This window comes from Hemibagrus wyckioides, linkage group LG28, assembly GCF_019097595.1.
Source record: "Hemibagrus wyckioides isolate EC202008001 linkage group LG28, SWU_Hwy_1.0, whole genome shotgun sequence".
Taxonomy (NCBI): Eukaryota; Metazoa; Chordata; class Actinopteri; order Siluriformes; family Bagridae; genus Hemibagrus; species Hemibagrus wyckioides.
This window is the reverse complement of record NC_080737.1, coordinates 6,741,982-6,763,225: the sequence shown is the minus strand read 5'-3', so window position 1 is coordinate 6,763,225 and position 21,244 is coordinate 6,741,982. Positions and strand designations below refer to the sequence as shown.

The window sequence follows — 21,244 nt, the reverse complement described above, 5'->3', positions numbered from 1 at the left end:
CTAGCCAGGTAATCAGCTATCAACCCCATCGTTGATGATTACTTTCTCAAACCAGCAATTAGTATGGTCAGTGTTATAGATTTACCCAAGTACTGTGTCTGTATATTAATTACACTAAAGCTAATAAGTGTGTAAACTTAATTAAAAGTAGAGAACGAACACTTTACGCTGTACACAGTGTGAGCGGCCATGTTGATTTGAAGTCACTTCGTAAATGTGGAAGAAGCTGGTGGTTGAAAACACGACCTCAAACTTACGAGTTGAAATTTCAAGCTACCAGTTTTTCCCAGATGTGGGCAGGGAATTGCAAGATGTAACATCACCTCAAATGTGGCATGAATCCCACAGGCGCCAGAACCAACATGTAATTGAACAGCATTATCCATAAACCATTAACCTGAAGTGAAATCAGTCTCATAAATTAAATCTTGGATGGCACTAAATATCAGAGTTGTTAAGGGTGGATTTTTTACTTTAAGGGTTATTATTTTTGCTCAAGAGGGCAGTCCTGGATGTCCAAGGAATTTAACTTACCACCTATGCAGGGTTGCTGGAAACCTGGAGTCTGTACCAGAGGACTTGGGGCACAAAGTGGGGGACAATCTGAACAGGGTGCTGACGTAGCACAAGGCACAATCAAGCCATTTAGAGACACCAATCAGCCTACATGTCTTTGGACTGGGGAGGATACCAGAGTACCAAGAGGAAACCCTAAAGCACAAGGGGGATTATGCAAACTGCACAAACAGGATTCCTAAGCCGGAAATTGCAAGGCAAGCATGCTTACCACTTAACCACTTGATCCCCCCTACTTTTGGTCACTAGCGCACTGCCCCACATGTCGCACTATATCGTCCTGCAAAGACTCTGATTAATCAATGACCAAAGGCCAAAAGTGATGCTGGAATGTGTCTGATTTTTTCTTCTCCTTTCACCAAAACATAAGAATTCCAGGGGCAGGCTGTAAGTGCTACACATACTTCCTAGTCCCATTTTTTGGTCCTTTTTTCTTGTTCTTGTAGCACCACCACCAGGCTAAAAATCACACCTTAAATAAATAAATAAATAAAAATACCAGGGTCTGCAAATTGATATGGTATAAGAGGAACAAAAAAAAAATTATGTTCATGTGGTGTTGTAGAAAAAAGAATTAACTTGGGGGAGGTAACAATAACCCACTTGATGCTGGGACTCAAAACAGCATCCTCTTGGTGGTTATGTTGCCATAACAGCATGAAGAGTTTTATTTCTTGCATTATATATGAGTATGGACTTATGGAAGGTTTAAATTCGAGCCTTGAAATTCACTTCTGTAGAAACTACATTCTGCTGTTCACCAGCTTCAGAATTTTGTTCACCAGCTACAGAATTTTGCTTGCTCTAAGTCAATTTGCATCAGGAGTTCACAAGCAAAACCTTCCTCATCCATGTCAGTCACCTTCAAGGGTTCACAGCAACAATTTGGTCAGTTGAATGTATTTTCCAAGATTTCTCAAAGCAGTTCAGATCCATAAATATTGCTGATCAGAGGATTTTGTCTGTGAGGGAACGAGAGAGAGAGAGAGAGAGAGAGAGAGAGAGAAAGAAATGTGGAGGTTGTCACTGTATACAGTAATTTCATCACTCCATCACAGAAAAGTCAGTGTAGGAGTTGCAGCATGCTCGAGGCGACCCTTCGTATGCAGCGTTGCCAGATTGGAAGATTTACATCCTTGTAATCAAACCTTTAATAAAACTTCTAGATACTGTAGATACATTATAGACATATCAGTTACAGCAGGACATAATGTATCCAATGCCTTGGTGAGACTGAGGTTTACTTGGAAGGAAGAGTGTTGTATCTGGCAACATGCATTTATTTCTCATTTCCATAAGCAAACCATGCACACCCCAGTCTTGTTCACCCATGACGAGCAACTCGAACAGCTGAAGCTCAGAGAGACAGTGAAGCTGTGGAGCTGCCATTCGTGTTGCTATGGGAAACCGGGTGAAAATTTGATATTTCATAACTCCCCCGCCCCTGGCTGTGTTGCTGGCTGTGTGGGAGCTGGGATGCGTGGGCACTGAGTGGGTACAGGCCCTCATTCCACAGTCTTGTTCAGCTTAATGCACATAGACACGCAGAACTACATCTAGGACTGCGAAAAAAAGGTAAAATAATATCTTTTGATTGTGGTGACACAGACTGGAATAGCTGTATGCACTGAAGTATATAAAATGGCACTGATATGGCATGGTTAGAGATGTGTTCAACATGACCACAGCATACAATAAAACCTTTACTGATTGTGATTTTATGGAAAAAGTGACTCCTGGGTGCTTTCTTTTATCGGAAAATCATGTACCAAAGTGTTTTATTTTTTCTTATACCACAGCAGTTTGCCACAAATTATAACTTTTTATTTATCATAGCACATGGTGTAGGTCCCTGGTTGTCCAGCAGCAAAATTCTTCGGTCTCACTGCCATAGCCTGAATTTGATCCCTGGGCAGGGAACCAAGCCAGCCATTGAGGAGTTAAGTCGTAGTTCCAGTCCCAAGCATGGATAAAATGGGAGGGTTGAATCAGGAAGGGCATCTGGTGTAAAACCTGTGCCAAAATCAAATATAAGGATCGGATGATCTGCCCTGGAGACCCCGAACAGAAAGCAGCCGAAGGTCAACATAAAATGTGGTGTATGTTTTATCCATTTATATTTACTTTACTTTAATGTGATGGAATAACATCTAAGAAAGAAGAAAGTTCCTGATATCACTTATGTTATAGCTGCAACAAACAGCTAGTTGCAGCTTGTTACCCTTGTCGCCGTTTCCTGTGATGTAAAATTGTAGCCTTACCTCTGTCACAAAATGCTGATGCATGGAGACTCCTTCCAAAAATGGTAAACAAACGTCTCCATGCAGAAAACAGCACCATTTTGAATTGAATCTGTTAATTGTCAGGTGTCTACCTTACAAGTTCCGTTGCACTTCAGAAGTAATAATTACATCTAAAATAAATCTCTAATCAAACAGCATTCAACAGCGCTGGGCTAGTATAACAACAAGATGTCACCTGTTTTGCAGCCGTCCCCCATGCACACGTAAGAGAAAATGGAAATGAGTGAAAGGAATATCAAACAGGTCACGGGTTCTCAACCTCCAGGCCTGAGCAGCCACGGCCTTGCACAGTTTCCTTGCATTAGCACACCTGACCTGGAGCGTGAAGCGCTTGATAATGAGCTATGGGGATGGATCAGGTGTGGTGGAGAAGAAACACTTGAAACTGCAAAGTGTAGCAGGTCAACAGGACTAGAAGTGAGAACCACTGCGATCGATGTGCAATTCCCTCAGCTGCTTGGAAACGTGTCTTACCTGTGTAGAACAAGGGAATCAATGATCGTGGAGTTTGTGTACAAGTAGGTGCGGTTTTATTCGGAAAATTGGCTTTGAAGCATAAATTGTAAAATTTATGTATATTGATGATGTCGAAATAAATTTCCTTATACTGTCATCATTTGGATCGAGCCTAATTTTAGGAAGCAATATGCTCTAATACCAACATTCCATGCCAGGGGATACGATGTGATGTTAGTGTATATCATCATGCTAATGAAAAGATGAAACCAAATGGATCCTGTGGTGCTGCAAATGCTGGCTAGGTGAGAAAAAACATCTATTTGAGTGAAAATAATTCCTTTATCCAGTATGCTCTTGATGATCATCCTCTGTTGGTCAGTGATCATAAAAAAAGAACAAAATAGGGAGAGGGGGTGGTACTTGGTTAGGTTATTTAGATGTACAGATGCATTTCTGGTGTACAACAGAACCCACTGTATTCCTATTGTAGCTGGCTAACACACTACTATTTGGTTAATGTTAGAGAGAACAAGCTTAGAAGCGTCGAATTACACGTTTATGCAGGTTTTATTCTGGCCATGGTGTACATAAATTGGTTAAGGGAAGCAAAATACAATATTTCTTTATGCCTCCCTCAATGCATACCCAAAAACCTGGTCTTAAACTCTTAAATACTTAGTCGGCAATTGTATCGACGCATACCTTGCTCAGAAAGATCTTGCTCAGATTCCAGATCCATCCTGACCCTGGACCATGTTTACACATTTTCTCCTCCATTTTCCAGCAACCTGATTCCAGAATTCAGAATGATTCCACAGAACTCCAAATCTTTAGTTATAATGTCAGGGTTTTATCTTTTCTGACTCTGAAATCTAATGAAATCTATCCACAATGCATTTTTTTTTTTCATGAGATGCTTCTATGTTCTTAAATACATGCAGAAACTAAAAACTTTTAAAATGGCTACCGGGTTTTGAGGAGAGCAAGTCAGACCTTGGAAAACGTAACCATCTTGTTTTATACCTTGAAGAAAGCGTGACCTAGTCTTACTGTTTCTTTGCACTTGTACAGTTTCGTATGACTGTAGGGGGGAGGGAGAAAAAAAAAAGGTTGTGTGTAAAGTCTTTCCAGGGGCAAAGCAGAAAGCGATAATTACCACATGCTCTACTTTCTTCTGTTCACTGTGATTTGTGTACTGTAATTAAAAACATGAGTCCTGGCACTCCTGCAGCCTGATTAAAAAAAATCTTACACACACACACACAGAAACAAAACACAATAAGGAGGGCGAGAAGGAGGTTCAGCAAGGGGATGGTAGATTTGCTCAATTAAAGGGAAAACAGTTACGTGTGTTTGAAGTAGGATATTAACGTAAAATTCAGAAATTCACAGCAGCGTAAATCTGCCGTCTGACTGGAAAGCAAAAGAATCTATTTTTAATGAAGGACAGTATTTTCTAAATTATTGAAATAAGGTCTCAGCTTTTGTTTTTTAAATGTGTTCCAACAATGTGAAAAATATCACTCTGAAAATAAATAAATAAATAAATAAATAAATAAATAAATAAATAAATAAATAAATAAATAAATAAATAAACAAACACTATGACAGCACTGGATCCGAACCATTTTTTTTTTTTGCTTTATTAAACAGGCAGAAACAAAGCCACACTAGAAAAGGCAGTGTAATAAATGCATACTCCTATAATGTAAGAATACAGAAGGGGAAGATGGGCTGAGCACCAATAAATAAATAAATAAATAAAAACCAGTTAACATTTGTGCGACAGAGAACTTTACCCGACTTATCACTGGAAGCGAAACGAAACAAGAAATAAAATTGAGAACGTGAAAGTATATAACATGCTGAGGGTCTATCGTGCGCCACAGACTACTGTCCGAGCTCTATCAGAAGCAGAGGAGGAGTGAAAGCTCACTGACCCAGGCTTAGTTTCTAAGTTTACACTTGTATATATTATACACTGAAAGTTTCTCTTCGACCTCTGGTTATTGCCGTGATGTGTGGGAAAACTGTCAGGGCGGCAGTGGGATCCTGGTCCTCTCACGCTACTTCTTATCCCTTTGTTTCTGGAACAGAGACGAGACTGTCAGCTACGATATCATACAACATTAGAACAAATCAGACATGAATAGATGAAAAATGCAGAGTAATAAACTCGAAATAGTTTAATTGAAACATCAATGGTGTAGTTGCATATAGTTTCCTTAAAAATGTCCAGATGATCAACTAACAAGACTGTTAAATTTCAGTCCTGTTACTACAACTGAGACTGACGCAAAAATCATAAACGCACAAACCCATAAATAATAAGTCCAGGAATAATCTGTGCAAAATCTTCCTTTTTTTTTTTTTTATCTAAATGGCCAGATTCTACTGTTTTTGCCTTCGGCTACATAATTTACATCCAGATCGAGATTAAATCCATCACACTGTCGTCTGTCTGAACAGAGAAAATCTGACCTTCTGTATGAAGGAGTTGGTTTATGTGACACATTCGTTTACATTTAAATAGCATTAAATAAAACTCTGGAGCTTTCCATTTCTTTAAAAGTAATACAATTCCCTTGGCTTGTTGATGTTTCTAATTTGACATATTTGGCAGCTGCCAGTTAAACCATATAAAGTACTTAATAAACTCGTCTCTGAGTGGCCAGTTTATTCAGCACTACAAAGGTGTTTGCAGAAAATTCACTTCTTTTAAGCACTTCCTGCGCATAAATAAAACAAGCCGGAGCTCCTGTGATCTATACTCCCATGCCATCTGTATTATCACCTAGCAACAAGTAATTAAGGCGCTATTGCTAGGAAACCGTTTCAGCCACGAGGCGGTCTACGGGGAGAATAGAAATCCCAGACACAACATGCTCGGAGGAGTTGGGTTTGAAACGCTGCCCGTGTTTGATATCAGATAGAAATTAGTGACACAAACAAACTTGTGGATGGTTTGTGTGTGTGTGAAACAACTTATTATACAATGTAAAGTGCATACAATTTAATTGAATAAATACAAAAGAAATTTTAAATGCAAAATGTGCATTTTTTTTTACACACATATTACTATTATCGTCTTTGGATTTTATGTATAATGTATATGCCTTTAATTATACTGCAATATCTATATTTTTGTGTTATTATTACTGTATTATTACTATATTTTGTTATGTACCATCCATTAATTTCACACCAATTCAACTAGGACAAAATCAGATGATGGCGTTTGAACATATAAAAATATTTTTGACATAAAAAATGTAAAAAAAAAAAACCCTGTGCAGATTTTGCATAACCTGCCCATAATGCATTATTTTGTATAGGTACAGACTTTTTCCCCCATGTCTCTGCTATCTTTACATGTTACATTTTACACCAGCTCTATCTATCTATCTATCTATCTATCTATCTATCTATCTATCTATCTATCTATCTATCTATCTATCTATCTATCTATCTATCTATACATACAGTATATATATACAGAATTATTATATTATCCACAGAATATAAATATTCTAATCATCATTTCTTCTCGTTTTTTTGTTGTTAAATCCAATGGAATGTAATTATAAAAGAGTCTATGCTCAGATTTAACATGCATGCCTGAGAGCATCTCTCTTCAGGTACTTGCTGTTATAAGAGTACTGTGTTTTTAGAATCCATTTCAAAATAATATATAGAAGATATATACTGTATACACATCAAGAGTTATGATGGGGGGGGCATTTATTTATTTGCCTCCATGGTTTGGCTGCACTTTTCCCCTTAATGTAATGTTTCTGTTGTGATGGGTATTTTCTCTTCCAGCATGGTAGACACAGGCCACAGGGTTCACTGGCCTTCACAATCACCAGATCTCAACCCTGTCATATAACACGTCTTCTTCTAATTGAGTATGTTACATTCATTAGAAATGTTACGCTGATTAGCAATGATACACTGATTATTGATGTTACGCTGATTAGTGACGTTACACTGATTAGTGCTGATTAGACATGTTACACTGATTAATGATGTTACACTGATTACTGATGTTACACTGATTATTGATGTTACACTGATTAGTGCTGATTAGTGATTTTACACTGATTATTGATGTTACACTGATTAGAGATGTTACACTGATTAGTGATGTTACACTGATCTTGGATGTTACACTGATTAGTGCTGATTAGTGATTTTACACTGATAATTGATGTTACACTGATTATTGATGTTATGCTGATTAGAGATGTTACACTGATCTGGGATGTTACGCTGATTAGTGATGTTACACTGATCTGGGATGTTACACTGATTAGAGAAGTTACACTGATTAGTGCTGATTAGACATGTTACACTGATTATTGATGTTACACTGATTTGGAATGTTATACTGATTATTGATGTTACACTGATTATTGATGTTACACTGATTATTGATGTTACACTGATTATTGATGTTACACTGATTTGGAATGTTATACTGATTATTGATGTTACACTGATTATTGATGTTACACTGATTATTGATGTTACACTGATTATTGATGTTACACTGATTAGACATGTTACACTGATTTGGCATGTTACACTGATTATTGATGTTATGCTGATAATTGATGTTATGCTGATTAGCACTGATTTGACATGTTGCAGTGATTTGACATGTAACACTGACATTCACTAGATATTTTACACTGATTAGAAATGTAACAGTAATTTGTATTTTAACACTCTGTAGACATGTTACACTGAAGAAATGCCACACTTATTAAACATGTTTGCACGGATTATTATGTTACACTGATTAGTGATGTTACACTGATTAGTGATGTTACACTGGTTAGTGATGTTACACTGGTTAGTTATGTTACACTGGTTAGTGATGTTACACTGATTGAAGGTTTTACTAATAATGCTTGTACAGATAGTGGCTGCTATAGTCTGAGTCATTTTCAAACAAAAATCTTTCAGAATGAAAAATAGATGTTTGAAGCTATGAGTCAGCTGTTTTGTGAGCTTATGCATCTGAAAATGTTTCCAGTAGCATGGTTACGTAAATCCCCTTCAATCTCAATTCTCCTACTATGTATCTCTGATGTAAAAATGCCATTAGGTGTTATTATGGTCCCTTTTCTTATATCAGCTGCTTAATCGAAACCTTATCATTTCATCATCAACACCCAATCAGCAAGTCAAGACAAAAACATGAATAGCCCAGGCTTTGGAGACACAGGTGTTTCCCACCCCTGATTCCCACTAGAACATAATTAGATGTTTTTGAATAACAACATACAGCTGTTCTGGGTAGAATATAGCTTTGAGGAAATTAGCTCAAATGGTAACAGATAAACCTCCAATTAACCATGAAGAGTTCCATGCAAAAGGACTGGAACTGAGGCAGAGGTGTGATAAATCCCCATGTGGATAAACCTCAGGGGAAAAGAACCTTCAGCTTCTTGTTTGTGAGCTGGAAAAGTGTGAACACAACCTTGTTATGGAGGAAGCATTGTTTTCCACGTATCCAGAACCTCGTTTAATATGTTTTTGCTCACCTCTTCTCTTGGTTTGTCATCCTTCATCTTCTTCCTAGTCATGTGACCCCGGAAGCCAGCTTGGATCTTAGTGGCAGCCTTGTTAGCGGTTGGGTCGTCCAGTGGGATTTCCATGATGTCCTCGTCTTGTGGCTGAGAGCAGCCCTCCTAAAAGCCAGAAAAAAAAGAATAAATATTTGAACCCTGTACTATTTAGAAAGCATAGAGTATTAACAACATATTCACTATTTATAGTTACACTAATACTAGTCTAAATTGTAAAGTATAAACAATTGTTATGTTGTTTAGCCCTTTCCCTCAAAAACTTGTAATTCCGTTTAGTTGAACAAGTGGGACACTCAACTGTATTTGGCCAGAAGACTCCAATGATCTGTTATAAACCAAAAAATCAATTATTATACTTATTATGCTACACCCTTCATAGACTCATTACGGCAAGTTATATCCAGATGACAGTGTCATTATAGCGCAACCAACTAATCAGCGCAATCGGGCAATGAAATTCCACTAATTCCCTTTAGCTTTTTCTCTAATGAACCAGGCTGAAGTTGAAGACACGCATTCCATCCCTGCGGGATTCTGTGAGAGCTTTTTTTCGCCGTTCCCACATGGCTAGTGCTTGTCATCATTGCCTATTGAGGCCCGAGTTTCCGACATCGCATCTAATTTAGCTAGTCTGCTGGGGGTTCCTTACACTGCAGAGACCGATGTCTTGCGGATCCCAAGCTGCACCGAGGACCTTTGCGAGGAACCGTGTTGAGCGGAAAGGAAGCGTGACGTTCCTAAGGGGCTGCTCTGCTATTACGGAGGGATAAACATGCGATCTATTGTACGACAAACGAGGCCTCATGGGCCTGTCTTGCTCATTCTGCTCAAAGGTCTTTCAGAGAAGCCAAAGCTGAGACGCTGCACAAAGACTTGATACACCTTTGGATATTAATAATGCTCATTGATATTAGAATTGGAAAAGAAATGTCCATAGCAAGCAATCCAGGCACAGCGATCGGACCTGATTGACACGGAAACATCTTGTGCGAAAGTGCACTTGCAAGTGCGTATTGCTGGAACATCGGCAGTTTGGAACATGCAAATGGCCATCTGTCTCATTCTTCACAAGCTTGATCTTTGGATTCGGCTCAGATAATGCAGCTAGTGTTAGTGTTTCCAGAAAGTTCTCAGCCCTCAAGTCAGAGCCCACGCTTATGCAACGTCCTTCACCGCTTAGTGTGTTGCTTGTGATTCTTTGTGTTGGCGGGCTTCGACTACAGAAGTTGGTATCAGAAATGTCAAAAATGTTGAACGTTGTTTCCAGCAAACATTGTGACAGATAATAAGACAACAGCGATTCAGCAAAGGCGCCTCGGCTGAAGAGTGCAATTTCCACCGTGCCTCGGCAACCCGTGCGGCTGTTTAATTACTACTTACAGAGAAGACTCGCTGTGAATCTGCTCATCCTTCTATCCAACACACACACACACATACACACACACACACACACATGCAAATCTTAGGTTATAGTACCCTCGAAAAAACACTTATTTCTGCTTACTGTTTCTTCACCACGAGAAATCCCATCTTATCAGAGATAAGCTCGATTTGTTATTTTTATTATTATCATCAGATCATCCCCCATAACACCCCCTGTGTTCATTAACATAAACCAATGATTTGAGTCTGTCTGAGCTGCTGTTGTAGAAAATAAATCAAAGCCTTCTGACCAATCTAGTATTCAATATGGTCATGGCGTGATATGAGCTCCATTTAACAGATTTCTTTAAAAAAAAAAAAAAAATTCATTTAATACCGTGATACGTATCGTGTATGGTAGAAATCACGATGCGATGTTTTGGTCGTATCACCCAGCTCTGATGCGCTGAATTTTAACTCATGTTATCGAACACTTGTAAACTTCAGAATGCAAGGGAGTGAACAAAAATACATCATCGCACATCACACAAATCCAAGGCACCTTGTTTCCAACTCATTAAATATGACGTGAGGAATTATGTGGCTCTTTAAAACGCCCACACGGACTGTGAACTGTGATCTGAAGTCCAGAGGGATATTAAATAAAATAAAAAAAAGATTTGTTGCACCGCTCAATGCATGTTGCGGTTATGTTTCTTGGATTCATTAGTATCACAATGCCAGTGATTTTTGCATAGCCAAATTTTTTGCAAACCTAATTTTTTGCATAGCCAAGCCTACATACAATGCCACGTTTGCTTTACATCTGCTGTCACACTATAGTCTATGAGGAGGGATGTAAATGAAGAATGACGTCTGAAAAGGTGGTGTTTTTTAAAGCTTATCAAAGTCACAGAAAAGCCAATAATTCACATCCTACACACACACAGCAGCAGCTGATTCTTATGTAACCGCTCAGCTCGTGCAGGCGTCAATTACTATCCAGTTACATTTACAGGCGACATTTTGGAACTCTTCTTGAAACAATGTCACAGAAATGGACTTCAAATAGTGTGTGTCAATTTAATAAACTCCTGCCAAGTTTTAGGGAGAAAAAGGAGCTGTACTTACTTTTCGACAGTCCATGGCGAGGTGAAGAGAGAGGGTTTTTTTGCGATAGTTCTGGGCGTTAGTGATAAAGTTCAGCCTTCAGGTAAGAGTATCTCGCCGAAGCCTGCTGTCAGCGCGGCTTCCTCTCTGATCTATAGCAGCTCGCGCTCCATCCCACCTCCGCGCCTCAACCTGGCCGGCCAATCAGAGTGTGTGCGTGGACGAGAGGCCACCTGATCAACCAATCGGCTTCCGCGGCAGCTCAGGTAGCAGCCAATCAGCATCTCCAATGATAATCGCTTGCTATAATAACATCTTACCTTTACAAGTTTTTTTTTTTTTTTTTTTTGTAATTACAGACATAACAAATTGTAGTCAACAACAACAAAACGATATAACAAGCAGACAAAACAACTCAAAGATTCTAGATGTTTCTGAAAACTATATTTGAATCATCAACTAAAGGGCTGATACATCAGTGTAAAGAAAATAAAATCTGACATGACAATACACTATTTATTACTTATTTAGTTATTTAATCAACTACTATATTTATTATAGAGAAAATCCTTCATTTATCATACACACATTTGGGGTATGCCGATAGAAGAAAACAGTTTTTGGTTACCATCCATATTTTACAGCAACGGCATGCCATGATGTTTTATCCCTTTTTATGCCACAGCAGTTTGCCAAAATCAAAACAAAGTGCATGCATTCAAGCATACTTTTATCTGTTTCTAGTTACCTTTTACTGATGTGGAACACCAACTAGCTAATCTCTTTTTTTTATCCTCTGTCGAAGTTAATAAGACAAGATTTTTGGTTTTTGGTTTCGGATATAGGTTACACAATGCACGAAAGGAAAGATGTAAAGATGTCTTCTTACAAAACCTTTTTACCGTTTATATGAGTTATAGAGCAAACCCTAATGATTTTTTTCTTCTGTCATAATTGCTTGACAAAATGAACAATTGTTGACAGCAACAGTTCACGCAATTCAACAATTCACCATCTCTCAGGGTAAGCGGTAGGTATACATCTAGACCAGGGGTGTCCAATCTTATCCAGAAAGGGCCGGTGTGGGTGCAGGTTTTCATTACAACCAAGCAGAAGCTACACCTGATTCCAACTGGCTAATCAACTAATCTTGGCTTTCAGTAGACTCAGGTGTGGCTTCTGCTTGGTTGGAGCGAACACCAGCACCCACACCGGCCCTTTGCGGATAAGATTGGACACCCCTGATCTAGACCATAGGTGTCAAACCAGATCCAAAAACTGTCAGTGTGGGTGCAGGTTTTCATTCCAACAGAAGCCACACCTGAGTCTACTGAAAGCCAAAATCAGTTGATTAAACAGGTGGAATCAGATGTGGTTTCTGCTTGGTTGGAATGAAAACCTGCACCCACACCGGCCCTTTGTGGATCTGGTTTGACACCTATGGTCTGGACTCTTCTCTGTTCTGGCACCGAGGTGGTGGAACGAACTTCCCCTAGATGTCCGTATAGCACTGAGTCACTGACCGTCTTCAAACGATGACTGAAGACCTACCTCTTCCTGAAACACTTAAACTAGCTCTTCCCTGTTTTGAGGTATTGTTATATGTTGTATGTACAAAAAAATCAACAAAAAACAAACAAGCAAACAAAAAAACCCACCAACTTAGTTTTAGGCTAATGGTATCCGAAGTCTGTAACCTATTGAACCAGAGTTAATATATTAATAGATAGAAACTTTAAAGAACTTTTGTACGTCGCTCTGGATAAGAACGTCTGCAAAATGCCAGAAATGTAAATGTAAAATATAAACTCAAAAACTACCCCAGTATATAATATATAAATAAATATGCACACATATTAATTTTTTCTTAAATTGTTGCTGTAGTTTGCCTGAGCATCACCTAAGCATTTCATTATACACACTGTCACTGGCATCTGTACACATGACAAAAACAACTTATTTTCAATTTTAGGATTGATGATTTGTTTTAAACACTATAGATAAGATGGCGAGAAAGTCTGGACCGGTGATAGGTCGTGAGAGTTATACGACAGAAAGAGAAGTGTGGAGGAAGCTAAAATTTTTTGCTTGGTCATCTCATTCGGCGGGGGTGTGATGACAGATACTCGAGTGCGTCCTTTGTAGAAGAGAACTGTATCCTTGGGTGACTCCCACACACATCTTTACAAGTGTATTACTTTGGAAGAAGGCGCTTGACAGAAGTATTGTTCTAAATTGCTGAAATGTGCAGATTTTTTTTGTTCTTTACTAACAAAATCTTTAAGGTTATGGAACAAACAGCAATTCGAAAACCTCACGCAAATGATTATGATGAGCTAGTTTGTAGAAAATTGAAACGAATAAATGAAATATTTTTATTTACAGTATATTAGTCAAGGTGAAGAAGAGTGATTATAGAAACTTTGGATTTGATTATAATGTGTCTGATCTAAAGTTTCCTATCTATCTGATTCCGATTCAGACTTGGATACTTCTGATACTTCCATATACTACATCTTTATATCATTATCAAAAACATGCTTTATTACCTCCCAAGGGAATGTAAAGGTTACAAGCTCGTTCCTCGTTCAGTGACGTCTTTACCACAGCAGCTTTAATGATCTTCACACAATTGCAACTTGTTACCTCCTTCTTTCTGCTCCTCATCTGGTGTGTAGCATTTAAAGTGGAGAATGGGAGATAATTAGTCGAACAGTGGACAGAAATCTTGGATACACTCTTGTTTCCATAGCTTTTCTCTTCCATGGGCATCACTTGCTTTGTTTATAGACCAGTAATCCCTCAGGCCTGCATGTGGGTTGAGGTGGAACAGGATTAAACATTTACACTATGATAACCTTACGCCCCATATCACGGTTTGCAGTAGATGCACAGCGTATTGTTGTTGTTGTTTTTTCCCCATTTCTTTCTTAACCGCTAGAATAGTTTTAAAAGGATCCTAGTTTTATCAAGAATTTAAATGATATAAAATAATTTCTAACTATTTTCCAAATGCCTTTTTGATGATCACAATTATAAAATGAATAATATTAAATTATGTTTATTTCAGTAGCTTAGAAAGTGCTTCTAAACCAAGTCTAATATCTAAAGATTTCTATCAGTCCAAAACATTGTTTAGCAATCAAAGTGTTCACTTGTTTACTTGAAGGTACTTTTTGTTTCTTTCATTTTTCATATAAAATTGCTTTAAAAGTCAAAACAAAATGTTTCTTCATAATAAGCAGTCAGTCATTCCTGCAAGGTCAAAAATGTCACGATTTCCTATAATTATTTGTTTAATAAGAGACAAAGAGATTATAATACATGCATGTTTGTCATACTACCCTTGTGATGATTGTCCACTTACATGATAATTAATGCTGCTAATTAATGCTAAGACTGAACCTAAATATAATCAGTCCTCACCAAGACAAAAACAGACAAAAGACAACAAATCACTTTTTAAGCCATATATATATATATATCAAGTCAATGCACTTTTAAGCCATTCCTCTTCTTGTTATTATTATCTTAAACACACACACACACACACACACACACACCAGGAGTTAATAGATTTGCTACCATCTAGTGTTCAGAGTTCATCAGTACAATTTCTACTACATGGATTCATAGACTATGTAGTGTTTCAAGTTTCAGTGGGGTAGAAAGTGCTTCTAAACTGAATAAGATTGACATCTGAAGACCTCTGTCAGAAATACTGCACAGACTGGGTTAAGCTTTATTTGCAGTGTGGATGGATTTGTCCTGTCAGCAGCCAAACAGAGACACAAAGAGACTGCATCCGAGGAGGAGAAGATGTTCTTGAGCATAGCCTCAAAAACATAAAATAAAACAAAAATCATTTTTTTTTAGAAATCCATTTGCACATCATTGCACTGTTTAAGCTACATATGGTAGAGAATATGATTCTATTATAACAATACAAAATAACACCGCTGTTGGTTTAAAATTTGGACCATATTTTTATGGACCATTTACATTGACATGAGTCCTAAAATCTACAGTATGTTCTTGGGTGGACCTGATTACTACCCTGCTGGACCTGAGGATCTGCTCATGCATCATCATGCATCAGAGCTGATTACATGTACAACTTTTTCCTCAGTGGCATTTCGGGGGATTTTATCCAGTCATCATCAAAGGTCTAAAGCTTTGTTTTTTAATAAACTACACTTATTTATATAAATAGCTTTCGTCATAGAGAAAATCTCTGCACACTGATATGTATAGAAAAATGGAAATTCTCTAAACATAGAAACATACCTGAGTGCTCTTCCTTGTCTGTTGGCAGAGGTGTGGAAGACTCTAAACAGAATGTTAATATGATTTATTTACCATAGCTCAGGTATTCTGATAAGAACAGAAATATTTCACTGGCCCGAAAGAAATTCTGGAAAACGAAAAAGTTGGATGTCTGAGTTCACTACGAAATAATGTTTCTGTTCAACAATCTTTGCTCAGGAAATCGCTGTATTCAAATAGACCATTTACCTAACATTAATATAATGGCGCAATACGCTTCACTTCATTGGTCATGGTAATTGTCATGGCTTATTTTTTAAAAGAAATTAAGTATTAAATAAAGGGAAAAATAATAACAGCATCACACCACCTTATTATTGATCATGTTTTATATCAAAGCATTTATTGGTATATAGAAATAAACATATTTATAATAGGCTATTAGTACTTTCTCCTAATTTGTTTGATTTGGTAATATAGTCAGAATTCTGTGCAAAAGTTTGTGCCCCCATTGGTTTTTAAAATGGGAAGAGTTGTTTAAAAAAACAAAATAACAACCCTTCCCTGGATCTATTTTTTCCAAAACACAATCAGTCAACTTGTTGCAATGTTGTGACATGACTGACACACTCTCTCTCTCTCTCTCTCTCTCTCTCTGTCTCGCTCTCTCAGGCAGTGTCTGACTAGAAGAATGGGGGTAAATATTAAACTGAGAGAAACATGAGAATTTTTTGTAGTAGTTATTGCAGATGGAAACTATTAAGCTGATATTTAGTTTTTTATTAAGAATATTATTAAGAACAATGAAATATCTAAAAATCTCTTCTTTGTTTGGTCTGAAGGAGACACAAAGTTATGCACACCGATGTATGAATGCAATGTCCATGTTACCCACCTGTCACCTGCACAAGCTCGATAACATAATCCAAGAAAGCATGACGCTTGCTCACAGAGCACACATGCTTCCCAAAGTCCTCCTCCTTCACCTTTTGGATGATGAGAGTGATGTTTCCTGGTGTGTAACGTGCTGAGTAACCCTGCGTGCAGTTCCTGTAGTTCTTGTGCTTGATGAAATGGCAGAGCAGCTGGCTTTTGGGGCTCCTCCACTGCACAGAGAGCTGCTCAACGGCTCCCTGTGCCTCGTAGTCATACTCACAGGGCATCCTGAGAGTCTGCATGAGTGGAGAATGAAGCTGCAGGGCTGTCACTGTGACAGATTGACATGAGATGAAGGAAATTAAATGATGCTCCACAAACACTAGAGCTTGACATCTATTTTATTTTATTTCTTTAATGAACAGGTAGTTTTAATGGTAAAATGGTAGTAGTTACTAAAGTATCGAACAAGACTTAGTATGTCCACAAGCAAATTAGAGGTAAAAAAAAAAAAAATCCAAGACCTTACCTCGAAACACAAAATAAAGCATCATCATCATCAGCATCAATTCCTTCTTGTCCATGTCAAGCTGAAATAGAGCTTACTCTTGATTTCACTGTTTATCATCTATTTTCTCTGAGCTCCTGAGCTTATACTAAAACCCCCCTCACATATAGAAACCTAGTACGGATCTCATTGTTAGTTTCTGTTTCTGAATTCCACGGCTGTAATTGGCTTGCTGTAATATGACTCACAAATTCATTAAGCATAGGGGAATATACTCTAGGGATAAACGAACACCCTTGGATGGACAGTTATAATTAGGTCTATAATCGGAAATATGGGATTTAATAAAGGATGTAGCCATTTGATGTCCTTATACATCAATTATAAAATTCATAGATGACCAGGATGCATAATTAGGTCTCCCACTTTCTCTCTCCTTCCTTCACTCTCGCTTTGTTTATGTGAAGCAGCTTGCCTGGAAAGACCCTGCTGATTCACAGAGATTTCATTTTTACTTTGTGCCTTTATATAGAATAGTCTGACTTTCACTTTGGTGAAAGTGAAAGGGAAAAGAAACCGTAACACACACCCTAACATTCAGGGAAAATGAGTAGCGCTCATTAATAATAGAAGCGTATACTAATAGTTATACCACAGCGTTATTGAATTTTCAAATGCGATTAATCACATGGTGTTGTTTAATTTTCCTTAACAAGAAATTAGATATATCTATAGCAACGTATACTGACTTGTATAGCAGATACTCCTTATAAACAGATTTTGTCATTACTGTTATCATGGAGTTTCCTGTTAGGAGACAGGAGTTTATGTTTATTTGTAATAGAAGGAGTCTCCAGTGTCAGCTTAAAGCTGTAGATTGAGAAATGTCTTCATTGTTTCGTTTACTTTACTACATAATAAAGAAATAAAACAGATGCTGGTGAGGGAAAGACTTTATAGCTGCTATAACATTAGTGATTGTGAACGTTAAATGTAAACACAAATGGATAAAAGGTAGACTCGGATGTGCTGCTATCGGATAATAATCAACATCTGATCGCAGTGAGTTTCAGTCTTTACACGTCAAACATGGCCTGTATTTCTTGTGATTTTCATTTTGCGTTACTTTCTAAGAAACTAGTGTCATTTCAACCTAAATGAATTTGGTGGGAAAAATTCCTTCAGGTGTTTTTCCAGAGGTGATGACTGAAGTTAGCGTGTAATATTCCCAAATGAGGAACTGGATGAGCTCCGAATCGCTCTGAGCCGACAGCTCGACTAGATAACGTCATTATAGACTGCATTAATCTCCAAGAACCGTGGGCTGAAATTAAAGCTGTCAAAGTCATTAAAGTACAGCGCTATCTTTCAGATTAAGTAAATAATGAGCAGACGCCAAGACAAAATACGTGAGATTAATTGGATTTGACAGACACTCAACGTCCCAAATCTTTGTGCCTTAGAGATCTCAAATTGTGATAAGAGATAAACTTATTAGCAAGAGAAAGACATCAGGATTCATTGCGTGATCTGTCTTCATGTCTGGCTGCAGCCGCACCGTAGTTAATTTACACAGACCTTATCCTATATCTGAGCACTATCACTCTTGAGGTTGATGAATAAAAAATCGTCATCACTAGACACATTGGGGTCTGAACTGCTACCTCTTTATAACGTTCCTGTTTTCACTTGTACTGCTTTCTACAGGTTGGATTTCATCGCCATCAAGCAAAACACCTTCAGGTCCATAATAGAGAGGATACGTACAGGCCACTAGCTGTACATCACTTTACCCACTGGAGGGCAAGATCTTCCCACAAGTCATTTTTTCTGGTTTTGATATCGAGAAAGTATCTCCTGACTAAACTAGACAATTATTATTTTTTGTTTATTCTAAAGTATTGTAAGATGATATATATTTTGGAGCTCCTTATGGTATTGTTGCATTGTCAAATAATGATAACAAGGCAAGCTTTAGAAAGCCATCCAACTTCCCTATATTCTGGCACACCTCTTGTTCAATTATCTAGAGTGTTGTAATTCAGTTAATGGTTTTTTTTTTTTTGTTGTAAGCGTATTTATGCTCCCAGTGGTGTTTACAGTCAGAGATGGAGCCCAACTAATGTCTCTACCAGAGCTCAGAAACCTGCAATTACAATTTATTGAGATTTTTAATTGGTTGTGCAGGATCGTTGAGAGTCCTGTCATGTTTGAAGAACAAAAATAAAGCACTTGACTTGAATTTAATGGCTGACGTCTGGGATAACAAATGCTCTTGAGTATTCCATAATCTCCAGGACACCTGTAACAAATACCTATTCTTTTTTCTTTATTTTTTTGGTTCCAGGCTTGTTCGTTGTTAATTGTGCTACATGAGCTACCAGTAATAGGTTGCCAGCCATATGGCCTGTGGTTGACTTCCTTCCGGAGAAATTTTATCCATGGCACACTCCACTGAACCATGCACTCCTACAGAATTCCTTCATCCATACAGATGAAGCTGAGAACTGTTCAGACAGTCTTTATTTCATTTCGACAAAATATCTCGCCCATCATCAGATGTAGATCTTAAAATTATCCCGATGATCTCATTTTAAAGCTTGCATAATAAAAAGCATGATAATAAGAACACATTTGGTACTATGTTGTTTTTTTCCCTACTAAATATAGCCTAGAAGGTTCTCTAATAATAGGATCTATGATTAACTCTTAACTGCTAGTAAACTAGCTTATATTTCTCAAAGATAGACACAAATTGGATTTCTCAGCATCTCATATTCTCAATATGCATTGTTACATGCATCTGACAGCCAAACCTGTCACTGTATGTCGTACCCCTTGAGATTTTGTTTATCACTGACATTAGCTAACTAGCTACATTCTAGCATGCAGGTTCGATGGCCAAAATGATCCAAGAACCATCATTATTAGGCGTCACAAACATAAAGAGATCAAAATTAATGCTCTGTCAATATTTCTTTTATATTCTTATATCAAATATGTGCAGGGTTAACAGGTTTAACCCAAACACCAACTTATATAGCATATAAACAACTTGTTTTTCAATAATCATAATCATAATCATAATCAGTCTTGTTTTATTATCTACTTCTTTGGAGTGTGATGAAATGTATCTGTATAACTCTACTGGGAGGCTATATAAAAGCTTTTGTTCATCCAAATCAGTTACGAACTATTCAGATGACAAAATGACATGCTAATTATAGAAAAGGGTGTTTAATGCTAGACTTGATAATTTTTTTTTATCCATATTGTGCTCGTTACTTACCAGTGGACTTGCAATCGGTCCAAGCCATCTAGATTTTGAGGAAAAATTATTCTGTCAACATTACAATAAAAATGTCTGGACAAAATCTATTTAACAGAAAAATGTATTAAGCCAGCTCATATTGATTGACTTTGGAACAATCAAGTATAAAATGGTCTCAATTTTCTAAATATAATGCCTTAAAAAATGCCAATCTTTAACAAGGCTGGAGCAATTGCTATCTGTAGTAATAAATGACACATTAAATGACAAACGCGAAATAATAGAGGTTGTAATTTTGCGAGCTCTCATCTTTCAGGAATGTTATATCTGAGAGCAGGTCAGTGTGATAAGCATTGCAGTGGAGAACTAGCCAATTCTCGCTGCTGAGCTGCTATGAGATTGCACCAGTTGGCTCCTTGTTTCTGGTTGACATGGAATTCTCTGGTGACAAGTTCTATTAGATATATAGTAGATATATTTATATGGCCATCCCATTGTACTTCAAGCCAGGTTGCATTATTACTCTCATTTCCAAATCTGATTAATCACAACTAATGAAATTAGGTTTATAAACCGAAAGCTTAAAGATTTATGGTGGCTGTTGAAATCCCAACATGTTATTACTACTGACCTTTTGTCTCATAACATGATTTGACAGCACGTCATTGACTAGCAAATGATAAATTGACCATCTAAAAATTAAAGGCTAGGTCTCTTTTGGTACTCTGTGGTCACCAAGCAATAAGTACTTCCAGTTTGCTTTGCATTATGAACTCTTGTTCTATGTATCAGCATACTTCTGATGGCCAGTAATGCACAATTACTGGACAATAGACTTTTGAAGAAGTTCAGTCAAAGGTCATGTGAATACTAGATGGGATGGTATGAAGAAACAAGGATGGGGCTGATTTTTTTC

At 37.6% G+C, this 21,244-nt stretch overlaps 1 protein-coding gene across 1 annotated transcript; it reads right to left on the bottom strand.

Moving 5' to 3' along the window:
• Positions 1-4,956: 4,956 nt before the first annotated feature.
• Positions 4,957-11,585, bottom strand: nrgna (neurogranin (protein kinase C substrate, RC3) a). The gene is made up of 3 exons (XM_058382498.1): positions 11,429-11,585; positions 8,891-9,037; positions 4,957-5,425 (listed from the first exon to the last, which is right to left on the bottom strand). Exons 1-3 carry the CDS (start codon positions 11,441-11,443, stop codon positions 5,405-5,407), a joined length of 183 nt encoding a protein of 60 aa, XP_058238481.1. The 5' UTR covers positions 11,444-11,585; the 3' UTR covers positions 4,957-5,404.
• Between the last annotated feature and the right edge of the window lie 9,659 nt (positions 11,586-21,244).

Bases quoted from the DNA above. Each gene is read 5' to 3' on its own strand.
- nrgna (XM_058382498.1), bottom strand. The intron at 5,426-8,890 runs GTGAGCAAAAAC...TCTCTGTTCCAG, and splicing joins ATGACAAACCAAGAGAAGAG to AAACAAAGGGATAAGAAGTA.